Source organism: Pieris rapae, chromosome 11, assembly GCF_905147795.1.
Source record: "Pieris rapae chromosome 11, ilPieRapa1.1, whole genome shotgun sequence".
NCBI classification, from domain to species: Eukaryota; Metazoa; Arthropoda; class Insecta; order Lepidoptera; family Pieridae; genus Pieris; species Pieris rapae.
In genome coordinates this window covers 870071-889610 of record NC_059519.1, presented here as the reverse complement: position 1 = coordinate 889610, position 19540 = coordinate 870071, and the positions used below count along the sequence as shown (strand labels likewise).

At 32.1% G+C, this 19540-nt stretch overlaps 1 protein-coding gene across 1 annotated transcript; it reads right to left on the bottom strand.

The window, feature by feature from the left end:
- Nucleotides 1-13194: 13194 nt before the first annotated feature.
- LOC110991595 (multiple inositol polyphosphate phosphatase 1) lies at nucleotides 13195-19220 on the bottom strand. Its single transcript, XM_022257024.2, has 9 exons — nucleotides 18912-19220; nucleotides 18706-18840; nucleotides 18318-18493; nucleotides 17984-18109; nucleotides 17430-17580; nucleotides 16327-16427; nucleotides 15593-15702; nucleotides 13828-14010; nucleotides 13195-13388 (listed from the first exon to the last, which is right to left on the bottom strand). The coding sequence occupies exons 1-9, from the start codon at nucleotides 19069-19071 to the stop codon at nucleotides 13232-13234; spliced, it is 1299 nt and encodes a 432-aa protein (XP_022112716.2). The 5' UTR covers nucleotides 19072-19220; the 3' UTR covers nucleotides 13195-13231.
- Between the last annotated feature and the right edge of the window lie 320 nt (nucleotides 19221-19540).

The following is a 19540-nucleotide window of genomic DNA, read 5'->3' as shown; positions in this document are numbered from 1 at the left end:
ACGATACAATATGACATTTGACATTGACCTTATAAAGAGAGAATAGCGCGGTATGGGCAGCGTCATATCCGTTAAGGCAAACTAGCTCGAACATATATGTTTTCATTTCCTACAATATCAATACAAAATATACCCAATATTGGGTAAACGCTTATCGAGTAATTGCATTCCATCTGTGCGGATATTACAAGACTTGTGTCAATCAACGGGTTAAATTGAATTTCGTGAACATACTGTACGAATATGCAAATTTTAAAAGGTTATGTGTATTTAAATATATTTTAGGAGATGTTTTTTTTTATATTCTAGAACTGTGTCTAATTTATAAAATAAATTAGAAATAAAATTCATACAAAATGAAGGAATTACTGTTCGTTTGTCTTGCTAAAACTCGAGAATGTCTGGACCGATTTGGCTGATTATGATGAACGTGGTGTTGGCATATTGAACGCGATTAAGAATCGTAGTCTTATGTCTAGGTTGCAAGGACTAGCTTAGAATATATAGTAGCGCGAAATAAGAATAAAAAAATCTTACCAATCTGGTCATTAGTTTTGATATCTAACGCAATTTTAGATAAATTTAATTTTTATTAGTTCGTTAGTGTACGTTATATCATCGACTGTTACCTACCTACAATATATTACCTAAGTGAATTATTTGTACTGGTTTAATATCATTCTAAAAAATTTGAATTAAACCCAAATGTTTGTGAATTACTTCTTCAAGAAAATACGAAGACTACTTGCATTGTTAGTATTTAAATATTTAAATGACGTGCTATTATGTCACAGATGGGGCGGTTATATCCATCAAAGTTAATTTAATTTAAAAATATATTATGTAAAAGGCTAGTCAAACATCGCTTTACAAAAAAACCATAGACAGCTTTTGATTAAAGCAGGATTGTCGAAAAGCCTCAGCCGCATGTGCAAAAAAATCGTACGAATCGGAACGGTCGTTAAAAAAAATTGTACGAATAATGCCATACATATATTGAAGTCCCATAGCATCGTCAACATATAAATGTTTACATAGAAAGGTTAAAGCGTTAATAATGTACTTAACATGAATGATGAAATGTTTCAAATATAATTCCGTGAATAATAAATAATTCATGTCACAGTAGAATTTTATGCACGTTCATGAATATTTCACAATATGGAAATATTTAAGTTGTATTAAAAAAATGTACTGTAACTCTTTAACACGAGAAAGATTAATCAGGAAAGTGTGGATGAAAATAAGAGACGAAAACACGGAAAGAAGGATGTCGCTGTGATAGAAAAAGCAACGCTGTTGAGTAGGTACACATAACAAATATAATTTAGTATTATTATATTTTAGTACTATTAAATACTCTTTGGAAAACACTGTGCATAAATTTATTAAAAAAACGAGTGATATCGCTTCTAAAACAATGAACTTGAGGCAAATCCGCATTCAGACCGACCAATATCTTTTGCAGGACCTTTTTGTTATTTGCACAAGCTCCAATACAATCATAAATTTACCATCATACTCAATATGGCTAAAATTTCCATTCTTATATGAATAAATTTCCAATATACATATTTTATTAAAGCTTACCAAAGCGGTTATATCACGAAAATATGAATTCATGTTAAAAAAAGGAACTTCTAATTGAACCAAAAAATAATATCAGAAAAGTAATAAGTTCATGTGCTGTGGAAGCCAGTTTCAAAATTAAACATAATTTTGAAAAGTTCTAAGTAGTTAATTTTAAGTAGTTAAGTTATATAATTTACAATAATTAGCTGCATTTATGCTTTGTTACTGTAAGCTATACCATAATTTAAAAACTTATAAAGATCCATTAATGGAAGAGAATTCAGAGTTATGTTAATAGTTAATTACAAGTCAATGGAACTAAAGTTTAGAAAATATAACTTATAGTTATGGTAATAGAAAAAGAATGAATAAGCTAAGTCGTTACAAGAAAACCGCAGAATAAAACTTTAATCAAAGAAGATTGCGAAAACGTAAGGAAAAAACACAAGTGCAAATCTCGCGGAAATATATACAATTTCGTTACAAACAGAGGAAAACAAAGCGAATTACCTTTACAGAAGAGACAGGCGGTTTATGAAGCAACTTGTCAGAGCTTCTTACCTCGTTGTTAAATTTTAAATTCATGTTATTTTTATTCACGATGCGTATGCGCGCTCCTACAGGCGCCGGTTAACTGAATTAACATGAAATTAATGGACTTACACTTTGTTTACTTCGTTTAAGACGTACAGCTTCACTCGGTTGAATCGGCTTTTTACAGTATTTTTTCTGGTTGGAATTCATAGACAAATGGTCTTTTAATAGTTTACGTACGTGTGTAAACGTATACGGTACGGTCCCCTGTTTTAAGGCATATAAACATTAGTTTATAAGTATAAGTTAGTAGTTCGTTACGTGAATATAAAAAACATTTTTGTTTATTGCTCAAATTTGTTGGAGAAGAACAAGGCGGTCAACACTTTTATTTATTTATTATAAGCTACCAATACAGATTACTCCGGTACAGTAACTATTGACATTTACATCACATACAAAACAATACATACACATAGAAAAAACAACGCAACATTACAACAGTAATAGATTTAGACAAAGAGATTAACTATAGTTAATCTAGGCAGCTCATTAATTACTTGTGTCGTCATGTGTGACCTTTTCAAAACGAAATTCTCGTTACATCATTAGATTAGTTTTATGGAATTTGATGAATGAGTTATATTTAATTAATAATGCATAACATATAACGAACGAAACTAAAAAGGGAACAACAGAAGTACGTAGTTTTTTTTATGGAGCTGCGAACCCACCCCTGACTTATGCTTATTAGGGACCTTGTTTTGCTTTATTTAAGTTTGTACGTAGTTAGGCAGTCTAACGTTGACCAACATAAAATGTAAGTTGAAAATGCGTTTGTCGAGTTCCTAAACGAGACTGCTACATTTATACAAACCACAGCGGTTTTGTAATGTAACATATCATGATTTTATTATATTATTCCGTAAAATAAGTAAATTAAGTAAATATACTTATCTAACGCACTGACCGCTGATGTGACGTTTTGAAAGTATCACTCAACTTTGTAATGAACAATGCATCCCTAGCTTTCAAGTTAAACTCAAACCCAAACTCAAAATATCTTTATTCATATAGGTAACCAAGTACACTTATGAACGTCAAACTTGTTAAATTAATTCTAAAGTCCATAGACACTTTTACAATTAAATATACACACAATAAAAATCTTTTCTGCGTAAATTTTCGTCTTAACTCCACTCTAACAATAGGTGCAATTAATCAATAAAAACGCTAAAATCGACGGCTGACGTTTACCAGAACATTTTTATTGACTCCACAATGTTAACCATACGCACTAACTATAAACAATTTTTTGCTATCTTCCGTTAAAAACCACAATCGAAAATTGCAAACATATTTGCCGAACGATCTGGCGAGTGATGATTTGCGGTTTTCGAGTTCTTTGTTTTTGGGTTCTGTATGTAAATATCATAATGTTTTCTATATAAATACATGATTTTATCTCGTTATATTGAGGAAATGTTATGCAGGAAAAAGCCTATCGTGATATCTCAGAACCGCTTTAACTTCAAGTCCATCAGGTCTTTCTCAATAAAGTAATTTTATTTTTTAAAGGCAAATCTTTCTTGTTCACTTTCGCTATCATCCCAGTCCGATAACTGAGCTAGAATCTAGAGATCACTATCACTTGAAAATAAATGGTTTTGACACGTGCTAGGTATATATTACACTACTAAACAACACCACAAAAATGGTGAATCGGTCAAAGTGGGAATATCGCAACTTAAGATTGATAAATGTCATAATTAGTACTGTCGAATTCAAAGATATTTTATAGAAAGCGTTGATCTGTCATTTTCTTACAAATATCATTACAAAAGGGCAGCCAAGGATGGTTTACAGAATCAGATTGACTATCAATTTTAGGGTTGGGTTATTGAATAGTAGTTTATGAGAGATGGATTGTAATATCAATCTCTAGTAGTAAAAATTGGATTGGGATTAAGTATAAAAAGCGGCCGATATAACACACTCGGGAAGCAGTCTTGCATCGAAGTCCATGGGCTACAATATACCTATTCTAAAAAATTAAAAACTTTTTCTGAAGGTGTCGAAATCGTAACCTTGAACATATTATTTACAGAAATCGTACTTATTAAGCCTAGATTATACGAAATATTATTTTCATTGTCAATACGAAATGCGGAAGTAGATGCACGGATTTTCTCAAATTTATTAATAGATAGTATAAATGTTGTATTAACATTATCCCGATAAACTTACAAATAGCGCTTTTAAATTCCTTTACATTTGATTGACTTAGACTTCCGTTAAGACAGTTTAATTGATATAAGAGAACAATTGGCTGGTCAATAAAGAAAGCGATATATTGGAAAACGGCGCATACGTAAAACAGAAGGAAAAATACTAAGAAAGGGGAGCTCACCAATTATGTCGGTAGCAAAAATAAGAGATTTAAAGAAAACACTTTTTTAACGGATTGAAGCTATGTATTATTGTAAACTTATAATTATTTAAACATAATTTTAAATTTATCCGACGTTTTGCGTGCTTTACAGCGTGAGTGGTCACGATGGTGGTGGTTTGTAAGAGATATTGAAAGGGGATTAGAGGAGAGACTTCAATAACCAATCTCAAGGGGTGCGGCTGTGCACTTATGAACTTTTTTTCATTGTGGGCATTCAACTAACTTGTTCAGGGAAGAAAACATCGTGAGGTAATCCGTATATCTTATATCCAAACATTTAACAACGCTGTTAATAACTAAAGGCTGATCACCTACTTGGGTAGAAAAGAAAATATCTAAAAATTAATTGATGTTTATATCGCCACCGAGTATACGAAATATTGTAGAACTTCTGCATTATGTTATGGTACGTATGTATTTTGACAATTAAACGCTCAGCGTGCGTATTTATTCACTCGTTTCGTAATGCAAATTCCCTAGGCGTCGTTAAATTCAATGACTTGAGAGTAAACGCGATTCGCTGAAACTTTTCCATTCTATTGTTTTCATTATAGTTACATCAAACAATGGGGATGTCTGAACTTTGGACAATCATAATGTGGTTCCATTTAACATACAAATACCCATATTTTATGCGTTCTGATCTGAATTTAAAAGATACTTTGCAAAACGGATAAAAACACTTGTTAAATAGTTCAGTTAAAATCATACTTAATGTAAAAACTTTAAAACATTTCTTTTTTTCTGATTTTTTTCTCTTCATAGATAATTTATTTATTTAATTATAAGTAATATCCAACATAATCGATTCTAATGTAATTACAACGCTGTATTCCATAACTAAATCATCTTTAATTAATTTGGAAGAACACATAATCAGTAACTGTATGGAAATATAATTTTAATAAACAATTATATTCCCGAATAAATAAAATACTAGAAACATCGGTAAAGAAAACATTAAAAGTAATAATATTTTAATGGCGTTAAAAATAGACCCACTTATAAATCTTAATAAATCGTTTGTCTGAATCAATAAATGCTTTGCAGTATGAGAATTGTTAACGTAGTAATAAATTTTATTGTTATCTGTGTTTCATATAAAAATTTACTGTATTTTCCTAAATCTTCACTAAGTGGCGTTAATGTACGGCTGTTAAAAACGCTCTACAACTAAACACATTAGATCCTAACATATGAAATGTCTTACTGGCCTGGTTTTTTAAGAAAAGAGATGATTTAACCTATAAGATGGCAAAAGTGTACTTATATCAATACTCTTATATCAAATACAATAGAAATATATACAGCTTGTGATGCGTCTGAAAAAGCTAAAGCCTGTAAATACAGGGGTCTAGGCTGATGTACATATATGATTTTGTCCCATTCGGTGTCGAAACCCTTAGTCCGTAGGGTCCTAGCGCGATAAGGCTTTTTAAGGAAATATCAAAAAGGTTAGTCGACATCACTGGAGACCGAAGAGCTGGCAGCTACCTCGGACAAAGAATTATTCTACTATTCAGAGGGGTAACGCTGCCAGTATCTTTGGAACCTTGCCTAAAGGGACTCCTTTTAATAATATATTTCAGTTATTAAATTTTAAGGTTAGTTATTATATTAGAATTATTTATTAGATGATATTATCGTGTCTATTTTACCATTTTAACATGCAATGTTTACGAATGTTTAAGAATACTATTGTAGTTTTATGATATATAAATTTTCAGTTAATGTTAGATGTAGCAGAGTAAGAGTCGAAACCTTAATATAAATTTGAATAATATATAATTATTGATAATTTAACATAACATATTATTCAATCTACATATGTTATAATATCCATATGTTTTAATTGCCTCCATTCGTTTTATCTTAATGCCATAAATAACCTTACCTATTATTTTTTCCCTGTGGTTGTTGGAAGAGATCGCTTGATAGCGATAATTCCACCAGTTACCCTCATATTTCCTTAATTATTTTAATTATTCTACATTTCTGTATACAAAAATGTTTATAAATCAATAATTACCTAAGCATCATACATAAACCAGTAAAGTTTGGTTGTGTGAAGCGCTGCCGGATGTTAATGGAATGGACTATAAATTATGTAAGTTATTACAATTCCATCAACCACCCACGTTTGTTTGTAAATGGAGCTGTATTTATTTATTCAGCATATGATTAGAGATACTACGTTACATATAAAATACATGGAGCGTAGGTTAAAAATCGGTCGATATGATCAATTCAATTGAAGTTACTTGATACTGCAAAATACACGTCGGGTGAGATGCAGATAAGGGAATTGATTAAGACGTGCAAACGTAATACGCTTTTGTCGTACGACACATAGCATAAGATTCCAAAGAAAGCATATGCTAAGTCCCAATTCTGAATTTTACCTATACCGAAGACACGTATGCATACTTCCTTCGTCTACTTAACATTTGACAAAAAATATTATTACATAGATAATGCAAAAATTACATGAATTGGATTTTGTTTACTCCACGTTTATGTAAATAACAAAAAAATCTAATCTTAATCTTTATTACATATAAAGATTAAGATTAGATTTTTTTGTTTGTAATAGATGAACTCAAAACCGAATGAACAATAATAATAATATTTTGTATTTGCCAATAAGAAGCTGTATTTTCACTAATATACATGCTATGAATAATAACAGTTGAGCATCAAGAAACGATCTTTCAAAGACGAGATAATTATTTTATTTTTCAGACTTTTTTAGACGTTAAACGATCTCAGAAACAACACGCCCTTGTGAAAAAAATATTGTTGAGGTGTCTCTGTTTCTGTCTTGAGAAAGGCTTATTTAGACTTGTTACCGCAAGTCAAAAAACATTTAAGCTTTAGAAACAGAACATTACTTCGACAAGGTTTTTATTTTTTGGCGCCAACATGATTGTCGGTGCATAGACAAGCGCCTTAGAATCTAGGCTACAGAATGCGTGCGCCCAATTCCGATATGCCATTGACCTGTGGCACTTTGCCCAAATGACGTTGCCAACATTGTGACACTATAATTCACTCGCCAATACGAGCTAGATAAAGCCACTTGTTGTTATTGTCAATCACGTATGTTACGCGTCTGTATTATAAATACTTTGAACACATTATGTAATACAAACTCGTAAGGCGAGAAGCCCAACTAGAAGTCAACTTTAAGAGTGAGGCATGCATGTTTGATTTATTGTCGCAGTTACAGTACTGGCCTAGTGTCTTCAGCGTGAGACTATCATACGTCACAGGTTCGATCTCCGGCAATGCGCCAATGGTGTTGTCACCGTCTTGTCACTTGGCACTTTCTAAGTGCTCAGTTAACATGCGCTCGAATAGTGCAGGTAAATATTGTGAGGAACCTTGCTTTAGAGTTTAGACAATAAAAGTCGACGGCGGGTGTCAGGCACAGGGCGCTGATCACCTACTCGCCTATTAGAAATCTGAAACCCAGACCTAAAATGGTAGCGCCACCAAGTTTTTTATCAATTACAGAGAAGCTATATGTGACTCGAAACCATTATAATTCCGATTCTAATCAAACACTAAAAAATGAGTGGAGAGCATATGTGTTTATCTAATACGAAACAGTAGTTAGAAGACATCTACGGCAAACAAGTGGAAATTCCAAGAAAATTTATCTTTACATGTTACTAAATAAAGGAAATAAAAAATGTATTGCTCATATAAAAATTGAAACAGAAAAATACACGTACAGTAAGAGCATTTAAAATGCTTGCTACGTTTGATATCATATATGCCATTTCAAGCCTATACAGTGAATGCTTTCTCCGTAACTCTATAGTTTATAAAATGTGAGCATTTGTCTATACAAATCTTCACATTTTATATCATCAAAGGCATGCTTTCTTCGTTGACATTTACAAGGCAATATCATACATTTCTTCGCGTTCTTTAACATGATATGTAGTAATAAAAATATAACATTTGTTAAAACAAACACTTTTCAATATAATTTCTTAGCCTTAAAGAATGAAGGATGATTGAAAAAGTAATTGCTATGGGAAATGGGATGAATATCAAAAAGTATGTTAATGACTTTCCAGTTCTTTGGAGAGTAAAGTTTGAAATGCTTCCTATTGACTTTGTTAAAGTGTTTTAAGAAGTTTTCAATGAAATGATTTATCTATTGAAACTAACGAGAAATTATATTTTTAGATTTTTAAATGTAAAAGATACTGATTTTTATCAAGTCGCTCACTGCTAGTGGACTAGACATTTTTATCACACTTTTTCGTTTTTAATTACCACCACCCTAATACAATAATTATATAGTTATAATTATGTAAAACAATATTCTGACAGCTTCTGAAGGCTAAAACCAAAAATATTGTAATAAGTAATTAATTTCATATGCATCGTTTTGTGTCAGACACAGAAGGTTGATTACCTACTTGCCTATTGAATTCAGAAAAAAAATATCACAAATCTAGGGATGGTAGAGCAGTATAAAATATGTACTGAAATTTTACTACAACAAAACAATACTCCTATATTCACGACCGCTCTTAAAATCCCTAACTATTTCCTTTGACAATCCGTTCAGTGTATCCGTTTAATGAGTCATAAAGTGTCAGGGAATGTTTGTTACGAATTTGTAAACGATTTTAAAACGATCGTGACCCGGTTCGGTTATTGCGAGTAATATCTTTACAAACTCATTGTCATAATTTTACGTTGTAACGAAGGTCAACTCGTGAATCAAAAGTTTCATGAATTCATTAAAGTGTTGTGGAAGATTTACGAACGAAACTTGTTGATAAGTTAACTCTATCACTAATTTGTATTAATTACTTTTAACAATTAATATTCTTAACAATAAAATAGAAAAAGATATGGAAGAGCTGGGTTCCTAACTCAGGTATTTTTTACATAAAAGGGTTTCCAAATCTTACACTTTGAAAAGAAAATGTACGTAAAATGAATAAACACTTATTATTAATATTATTATAAACACAGAATTAAAATGTTTATTACTAAAAACCTTGTTGATGTTCTTTTTCTTTTGTTGGCTCATCTGATGTAAAGTATGCCCATGGACACACAATGCGAGCGTTCGCGAATGTCGCCGGCCGGTACGCTGTTTTCATAAGGGACCCTAAGTCGAATTGGTTCGGAAATACTTCAGTGTTAATTGTTATGTATCTGATGTCTAAGTATGTAACAATATATAAAATTTTACGGTGTCAAAGAACGAAGCCTCATTTTTATTCTTCTCTTCTTTGCTTTACGTGCGATTTAAAACGGGCACTTTAATGTCATCGCTGCCATCACGTCAATTTATTTGGAACCATTTTACGACGACCTTTTCACAAAGTAGCATGTTTACAAAATATTACGTACATTTGCCGGGGCTGCCCGTTGACACATTGTTACCTGCATATTAAATTTTTCACGATCATTTTTATATCGCATATAGGTTTATAACCGATAAACTTTGTAATGTTCTTTGTTACAATTTTATTATTAAATGAACATATTATGTACGGTAAGCCTGCGAATAACGGGGAACACACGTTGCACACACACACACACATATCCACCAAACGGAGCTTTGTTCTTAGCCTCAGATTTCTGTATCTACCTATATCATTTTTAATTATAGGAAAGGTGATCAGCTTGTTGTCTGATGATCCTTTGATCTTTGGGTTTTAGGGTATTTTCATATTCAGATTCATTCAGCATTCGGTGATGGATGTTCGTATGCTGGGGCGGGCAACTGTGCTAAAAGTACCAACCGAGGTCTTTTAAACCTTGGGCGCCGGTATAAATTAACATTAGATTAGACTCCTATTTGTTTCTCCTCTGTTCTATAAAAAGATGTATGATTCCCGTATGTCAAATCCTATACGTTTTCTGGAATTCTTTTTTCACGATAAGCCTCAATTTAAATAGAACCTTCTGACGAGGCGCTCAATGGTATCCGTAATATATATATAAACATGATTTGAAATTTTTGGAATTCCATCCATCTATGAAGTTATATTGTCATCTCGATCTGTTTCTTTATAGAAACTTTTTAGACATTAATTAGTAGAAAAATACCTAATTATAAAAGTTTACGTTTTATTTTTAGCAAAAGTTCAAACAATTTTTAATTTGATTTCTTAACAATGAGGTAGCCTAGACATGACAGAGAGTTAATTAGGAAATTTCTAAAACGGAAATTGAAATTTCAGATTACTCATCAAGTTCGCTCCAAAGCTCAATCAAAACTTATCAATTGCTAATATTGGACTTTAACAAACTTCGACCAACTAAAGCTTCTATATAACTAGGCATGTCTATGATAAATGCTATTTTTATACAAATATTGTAGCCAATCGGATGTTATGAAAAGCCTACCTCTGCCTCGCGACTGCGTTGCCGTCCTTACAGACTTCCTTGGGGCCTTTATTTGTCCGGAATTAGATAGATGGCTTATAGTTTAAATAAAAACAAATATAAGTTATTATATATTTTATTTTTCACGCTGTACATAAATAAAATAAAAATATCGTTTTCCCAGTGTAGTTGCTGTATGCTGTAATTCTAGTGGTATCTCTGTTTAGTCGGTAGATTATGTCTGAGCGTCATGGCTAGCTAGGAAACGTCTGGAGAGAACAATCTATTTCTACCGGTTTCTATCCAGCGCCTCAGATTGGTCTATCTGGTTGTTGAAAGGCCACGTGATATTTTGCCTTCTGTGTTACCAACCCCAATCAGTTTCTCTAAGTTCTCATCCTCAACGCATTGAGATATAGAGAAGTTTCATTAGTGGTTCACTTTTTATACTCATGAATATACCGCAGTAAGAACATGCATACAACATATCTTAAGGCCAATATTTGAACATACGCAACGATTAATCGTAAATATTACAATAATAATAAACTTTTTTCATGACGAAATATGGTTGTTATCAAATTGTTTTGACAATGGCACCCATACTAGGGAAGCCCTCTGTTATGGGTAACTAGATTACAGCTCTTCGCTAGTCCATGGTGCATGTTTAAATGGACAGTAAGTATACAAATACTTTTTAATTAGTCTTTATATTAAAATTAAATAAAAAATTGTGTAAGATGTAAGTATGTATGTGTGTATGTGTGGCTGAGAGCGTGCGTGCGCTGCTGGGTGAGTTTCAGCAACCTCAGAGACATGCCAAGTCATGTAGTAAACCCAGACTTTAATTATATCAGAATTCATAGGTCGGAGATTGTATTATAAATAAAAAACAGCGCTAGCCGAAGTCTGTCCGTCGTTTTGGAGTCGGGACTAAAAACGTAGTCCATGGTGTTTGCTATATTATATACCTGTAACAGATCGCTAAGATGTTTATCTCTCATGCTAAATAGGTTTTTGTTTCTAGGTAGAGTTTGACTACTATATCTGTACTCACCTCTCTTTACTCTCTATTACTGTTCAAGTCTGTCTTATTAATAAATATGTCTTCTCGCCGTTCTTGCGACAGTTCCTTGTCTCAGTCCCTGAATCAGTTCTTCACGTTCCAATCAGTGAATCAGGTTTTTTCTGTTGATTTAAGATATAGGTTTGAAGTTTTCTTATATTAGAAGACTGCATCAATACGTCTAGTCTATTATTATTACTAAATACTACTTTCTAAGTACTTTCCGTGTATTCAACAACTGAAGACATAGCATGTATGGAGTTAAATAATAGCTTATTTATTTGAGATTATATCCATATGTCGTTAGGTAGTTGGCTTCAGTGTGCGACTCTAATCCATTAGGTCTCAGATAAAGAAATCTGACACCCAGAACTGACAATGTTGTAGGCTGATTTAATTTTTATTCAGTAAGAGAATCACAATTCAGTATTAGAAACTATGTCAGTATTGGTGAACAATACAAAGTTTTTATAATAGGCAGCATACCGAAATTTATTATGCGAGTTATTTGTGATAACACATTCAGGATATTAATGCCGAACACGATTTTTTTGTATAGAACAGGGGGCAAACGGGCAGGAGGCTCACCTGATGTTAAGTGATACCGCCGCCCATGGACACTCTATGCATGAAGGACCTCATTCCACCCTTTTCCTAAAAATGGCATTAAACCATTTCGGTCTCGGCATGCCGGACGCACTGCAGAAACGCAGAAAGCCCAATAGTAAACTAAACGTGATTTAATACTGAATATGGAACCTATTCTACGCCTTCTGGATAAACCGGGCGTGTCATTAGGCTGGAGCGATCTGTTATAGCAAAACACAGTGATTTACAGTTTTGAAGCCAATTTGTATCTTTACATATATAACTACTACTGTACGTGTACTGAACTGTATGTAGCTAAACTACTCTAAAACAGTGGAACCAATTTGAATGAATTTTTCTGTATGCGCCCTGGATGGTTTCGATTTACAATTCAGTCCAACTGATGGCGCTGTATTTGGTATCTAAGTTATTCATCTATAAAAAGAATGAATAATCTGTGCATGAGTAATAAAACTCCTAAATAGCTGAAATTATTTTGGTGAAATTTTAATGGAATCCAGAATTATTTTAATTGTTAGATTTTTTGGATGTAAGATGTGGGTTCAAGACAACCTCTATCAGATCCGCTAGTATATTTATAAATAAAACAACTACAAAACTGGTATATATTTAATAATAAACTATGTTAAAGCTTATGAAACTTTACAAATATCTGCATGATTACAATTGTGTATAGAGTTATAAAAATATTCTTCTAGAAGTGTTAACGGGCAAAGCTCTTCATCACACATTGGCAGCTTTATAACTCTTTCTTGGTGTAGAGTTAAGATTTTATCGCCATCTTTACATCTGAAAAATATAATATATTTAGATATATTTTTACCCATATTTATATATTTTGCTCCCTCGAACAGACGTACACAGAATTTCGCAAGCCACAATAACATTTTTTATAAATACATTACAATTGCAGCCGTAGATTGACTGACGCTACAGTATGCATTCAGACATATTTGTGTATCATAAATTAAAAAAAAAAAACAAAAAAAATATTTGACTGCATACAAGACGTTCGTTGTTTCACAACTGAGCGTTTCTTAAGGCACCTCCGCGCACCACTATTGTGGAACCAGCTGCCCACTGAAGTATTTCCGAACCAATTCGACTTAGGGTCCTTCTAGAAAGAAAAGAGTGTACCAAATCTTGATAGGCCGGGAACGCATTTAACATCAGATTAGCCTCCTGTCTGTTTCTGTTATATATAAGGGGGGGGGGGGTTCCAACTTACTTGTACATGACGAAGGCTATGTTCGATGCGAAGCAATCTATGTTGGAAGCTCTCCAAGGCCTTTCATCATCTACATAGTCACCCCTTAAATGTGATTTCGGTTTGTATAATTGAAGATGCGCCAGCAACTTCAACAGCGTACCAGAATGGGCGAACAAAAATGTCGCATTGCGAGTCTCATTCCTAAAATAAATACTATGTTAAAAAATTTACTTATAAGCGTTGGACTGCCTACCATTAGGTGGACAGATGACCTGGTTTTGGTGGAGGGAAGGTGTTGGATGCAGAGCGCGGGGAAGCGGTTCTACAGGAAATTTTAGGTAACAGCCTACCCAGTAGTCTGAATACTGTAAATAATTAATGCGCTATTAATATTACGCAGTGTAGGCCTATACTCTGATTTTTAATTCTGTAGAATACTGAAATTTCATAAGTGTTTCTATTTAAAAAATCTCCAAATGCAAATTTAACCCATTTGACCCATTGATGAAAATACACGAAAATAAACGAAAGTAAACGAAAATACATGAAAATAAACGTAAATAAACGAAGATAAACGAAATTGCACGAAAATTAACGAAGGTAAACGGAAATACACGAAAATAAACGAAAATACATGAAAATAAACGAAAATGCACGAAGATAAACGAAAATAAACGAAAATAAACGAAAATGCACGAAAATTAACGAAGGTAAACGAAAATAAACGAAAATACACGAAAATAAACGAAGATAAACGAAAATACATGAAAATAAACGAAGATATATGAAAATACACGAAAATAAACGAAAATACACGAAAATAAACGAAAATAAACGAAGTTAACGAAGATAAACGAAAATGCACTACTAAAAACGAAGATACTCGAAAAAAAACATGGTACACTATGGTTAAATCGTTAAATTTGAAAATGTTACAAACTACGAAATTTAAATACACCGTAATCAATGAGACATTTAAGCTGGAATTTGGAAAACTAATCCATCGGTATTTATATCCTTTCCACTGATACAAATACGTAAATAATTTTCCAAGTTATGCGTTGATTGACTCTCATCAATAAAGAGAACTGTTCGCATTTATAATTAATTCCAAACGCACAAATAAATCTTCTTGCGAACTTTCTGAGCTGCGGAATATTGTCTTCGTCATCACTACATATTAAAAACACAAGTCGCTTTCTCTGTCCCTATGTCCCTTTGAATGCTTAAATCTTTGAAACTACGCAACGGATTTTGATGCGGATTTTTTTAATAGATAGAGTGATTCAAGAGGAAGGTTTATATGTATAATAATATCCATTCAATAGTGGAGAAGTACTGTTATTTTTGAGGTTTCTAATGTGATGTCGTAAATAATTACATTTTTTCCGCTTACATTGCAAACGCAGGCTGAACCCTACGAGTTTTATCAAAATAATGAACTAAGTATTGTACACATTGAAAAGGTCTACAGAAAAGTCCCTGATGGTATATGTCTATCTCTTATGGATAACCGACATTATTATATACAACGTTCACAGATTTTCTGTAGTGTATTTAGTATCAGCATTGCACCCGTGCGAAGCCGGGGCGGGTCGCTAGTATAGAATAGGGGGCAAACGGGCAGGAGGCTCACCTGATGTTAAGTGCGTTGCCGGCCTTTTAACTTATTTAAGAAACACCTACTAAGTATCCATGGGCTGTGGTAACTGCGTTTTAAGTCTATGCCATGGACTCATATGCCGCTCTATTCCATAAAAATTACTGTACCTAAAATACTCACCGTAGAGTTTGAAACATATGTTTCAAAAGCATACAAGCCGGACGTAAAGTCAAATTATGTCCATACCCATCGCTCCAGTAATGTTTTAAATCAAAGTAATACTCCAATCTCTGTAATTAAAAATAATCATATACACAAAAGTAAAAATTATATTATGAGTCTGTGGACTGGGTAACTGTTACGGGCGATGCAAATTCGTTGGCAGTATAGGGGGAAGGGGGGAGGGGACGTCTTTCAATTTTTTTACTTTGCTTACGTCAACAATAATTACTTACTTTTACACATTGTCTATGCTTAAAAAAGGAAATGCAATTTCGAGGATTTCTACAAAAAATTAATACGTTTATGTGCTACAATTTTTGAGATCTTCGTGTACTTTTGCTGACAATAGAGTGGGCGTGGCGGATAAACTGCAGTAAATCTGCTTAATACTTGAATAGCCCTTAAGCGTGTTGGTTATATGTTCGAACCCCAGCTTTCCACTAATGGTCTTTCTGTCTGTGTGCGCATATAACACTTACACGACGTGTGAGGCACAGAAGGCTGATAATCTAGTTGCCTATTGGAAATCACAAATAATCATAAGCAAACAAACAAAACTAAAGCCAAGACATTAAAATGTGGCACCACCACCATAAGATAGATATTAAGAAGATACAATGGACCCCAACCCGCCAGAACTCAAAAGCGCTGTCTGCTCATTGGACATACATAAAATCAGTAGAAATAAATACCTGAATGCTTGTAGCGTCAAACGGAAAACACCACGGTGATGCAAAATGTTTATGCCATGACGTTTCATAGCCACAGATTTTATACATCAGTGATACCACATCTAAAAACAAATATTTAAATCAATTTAATAGATAAGCCGTAACTCATAGTTGCTGGCAAGCGAAAGCCCGATAAATTTATTTATAAAAGTTTTATTAACTTAGAGATTCTGTAGATCAAAAATAAATTAGCGTTTATGTCCCCTAAATTTTAGATAAATGTACTCGAAAAACCAATATCATGTAATTTAAGTAAAACATTTTATTAAAATCTCACATTTTATTGAAATTTCAGAAGTCTGGAATCCGGCCAAAATAAAGTAAATATACTAGGATCCAGATGTAACAACTCTCAGGAGATAAGGGAAATAAATACTAAAAATGCTTTTATGAAACATAACGACATCTTAGAAAGGTGCCTTTTCGACTGAAAAAACATTTCATCAATCAATCAATCAATCAATCAATGTTCATCTTTATGGGCCGTATTAAGTAAGTATTAAGTTAGAACTTATGGGAGGGGGGGCTAGTAATTTATTTTTTGGTAATTATTTCAACGGTAATTATTTACTTTTTTACAAAATGCACTTTCCAGGATTCCTACAAAAATAATATGTTTATGTACAATTATTACTTACTTATAAATTGCAGCAAATCTGTTTACTTAATACTTTGAATGGCACATATAAAGCTAGTTTTGGCAAAAGCATTATCTACCGAAACATACTGTTAAGAGCAGTTAATTTTAAGTGAATTTTACTATATGACTGCTTACTAAATTACTCCTATGTATTAATTGGATTCACCAACCTACGTCACAGAATATATGACAAATACAGGAAATAAAACATACAAGGCTTAGGGTTAAAGCATAGAACAGAAACAAAAAGCTATAACATTTTTAAAAAACAATGGTTTAATCCTGCTACAACTTGGAAGAGTCGAATGGTGTGGGTGTCAGAATAAGAATATATAAAGAGATACTATAGGAGAGAGCTACATATTTAAAGCTATTATGAAAGATGCAGCAGAAGCGAAAGTGTATGATTTGTATAACAACAAACCCAAACTCAACACCCTATCGAGACCCAAATATTTAGACACATTTGCTAATGTTTCATTCATTTCTTTACTAATGCCATATAATTTTTGCTCCTTGAAAGTTTCTGGATTTTTCTTGACTTCCTTTTTCCACCTGTCACAATCTTTATAAAACTGAAAGTGTATTTATTTATAGCTTTCTATAATCTATATGAAATATTATTTGTAGGCAAAGGTAGAATGTTTTAAGCAGAAGATATGGATTCTATTCCGGGTGAAATAAATATTGTATTTGGCTTATAAGGACATCACATCCAAAATTGGAATGGTGTTTTATTCAATAAATAGCAGATATAAATTCCATAAATAAAATAAATGGTAAAGAAGAATTTTAAGTAAAACTTAATAATGTAGAATTTAATTGTTAAATATATTTACTAACTTTACACTGTAAGTTTGTAAAGATTACGACATTCATAATAATGCTTATAAATCATACTAAATAATAAATATAATTTATAAAGGCATAAATACAATCTGTTTGGTAATATTTATTATATAAAACAGCAATACATACCCGAAGTGTATTATCTACTTTCAGGGCTGGTTCAAATACAACATTGTGTGCATTTTTTTTATCAAACAGCCCAATTGAAAAATATTTTGCACTCTGTTGTGTTCTTTGAGTTGCTGTATATCTAAACTGTGGATAGCATAATACATAAACTTTATACCAAATATATTTCAAAATAATCCCTTGGCTTGAACTTTTACTTATTACTATAATATGATAGTGAATAGCTGAGGAGAAAAACTATAATTGAAACAGATACAGAAATCTTTGAGCAAATCTTTTATATTTCAGTTATGCCTTAATTTTATTTTAAAATTTAAATTGGAACATAATTTACCTGAAAGCTGTTATTATCATACTTTTGCTTAACAATATTTGGGAATCGGTTATGTGTTCTCTCAGCTAGTAAAACCATTTCATCTTGTCCTTCTAAGGTCAAATATTTCTCTTCTTCCACTGGCATATCACAGGTCCAATGTTCAAAAGTTTGCAATTGCTCCTTATTTAGAAGTCCTGTAATTGTATAATAGTAAAATTAATATACTGTTTAAATCTTATATAAACTTTAAAAGCACAATATATCAGGTTATACAGTTGTTTAAAAGCAATAGAAAATACTTTAAACCAGTTATATGTTTCCAATTGTGTATGATTTAACATATCAATTCAAACAGAAAAATTATTTGCATAATAATTGCAAGCTTTACTCTAATCTATGAACTCACCCTTTCCCATGTTATGCTGTAATAGCACTTCATATTTCAAGTTTTGTAAAACTGTTTGGGCTCCCACTATGTCTTTTGCGCTAGGGAGACGAGATCCGTGGCGTAAGAGCATCCATATTTTGTGTGCTTTACAATCTGGAAGATATAAATAATGTATATTTATGTAAATGTTTGGAACTCCAGAAAAAAAGTAGTGCGTTACTTACTAGGAAACTTTATCTTAAAATCATCTTTGTTGCATTTAATTCTATATGGAGTACGAGTACCTAAATGATGCCGTATATCAGATTTTATGCCATTACAATGATAAAATCTAAATATAATTATAAACGACAATAATGGGAAAACTTTTTTAATAATACTCATTTTGCGTTGAAAATACTTGTACTATTATTGTATATCCATTTTTAAAATTTTTCACAATCTTTCACATTTATATTTTAATAACACCTAATTTTGGTAATATCTTAATGTTTCCCAGAAAACCTAAAAATTTAAAAACTATTTACAATACAAACAAATAAACGAAATGTTTTTTATTTTTAATTTTACGATTTCTGTCAATTGTCAACGGCACTGACAAACAAATTGCTTAAATATAATAAAGATAAATAATATACACAGTTTATTAATTATATATTTGTTAGTAAATATAAAAAATAATAATTTGTTAGTTATATAAGCATTGAATATTAAGAGGTATCTGTAAAATCTCTTCTATTTAAAATGATGTAACTACCTATACATAATAAAAAAGCCTATCATGTTTCCTACTATACGCATTGCGTAGGATTTTATAATGACCATGACGTAATGTTTAGTATTTGTACATATT

What these genes read in the sequence shown, in the direction of transcription:
- LOC110991595 (XM_022257024.2), bottom strand. Translation starts at nt 19,071, where the DNA reads ATGAGTATTATTAAAAAAGTTTTCCCATTATTGTCGTTTATAATTATA. An exon ending in AAGTAGATAATACACTTCGG is followed by an intron (nt 17,581 to 17,983) that starts GTATGTATTGCT and finishes ATACACTTTCAG; the next exon opens with TTTTATAAAGATTGTGACAG. An exon ending in ATAGCCTTCGTCATGTACAA is followed by an intron (nt 13,389 to 13,827) that starts GTAAGTTGGAAC and finishes TATATTTTTCAG; the next exon opens with ATGTAAAGATGGCGATAAAA.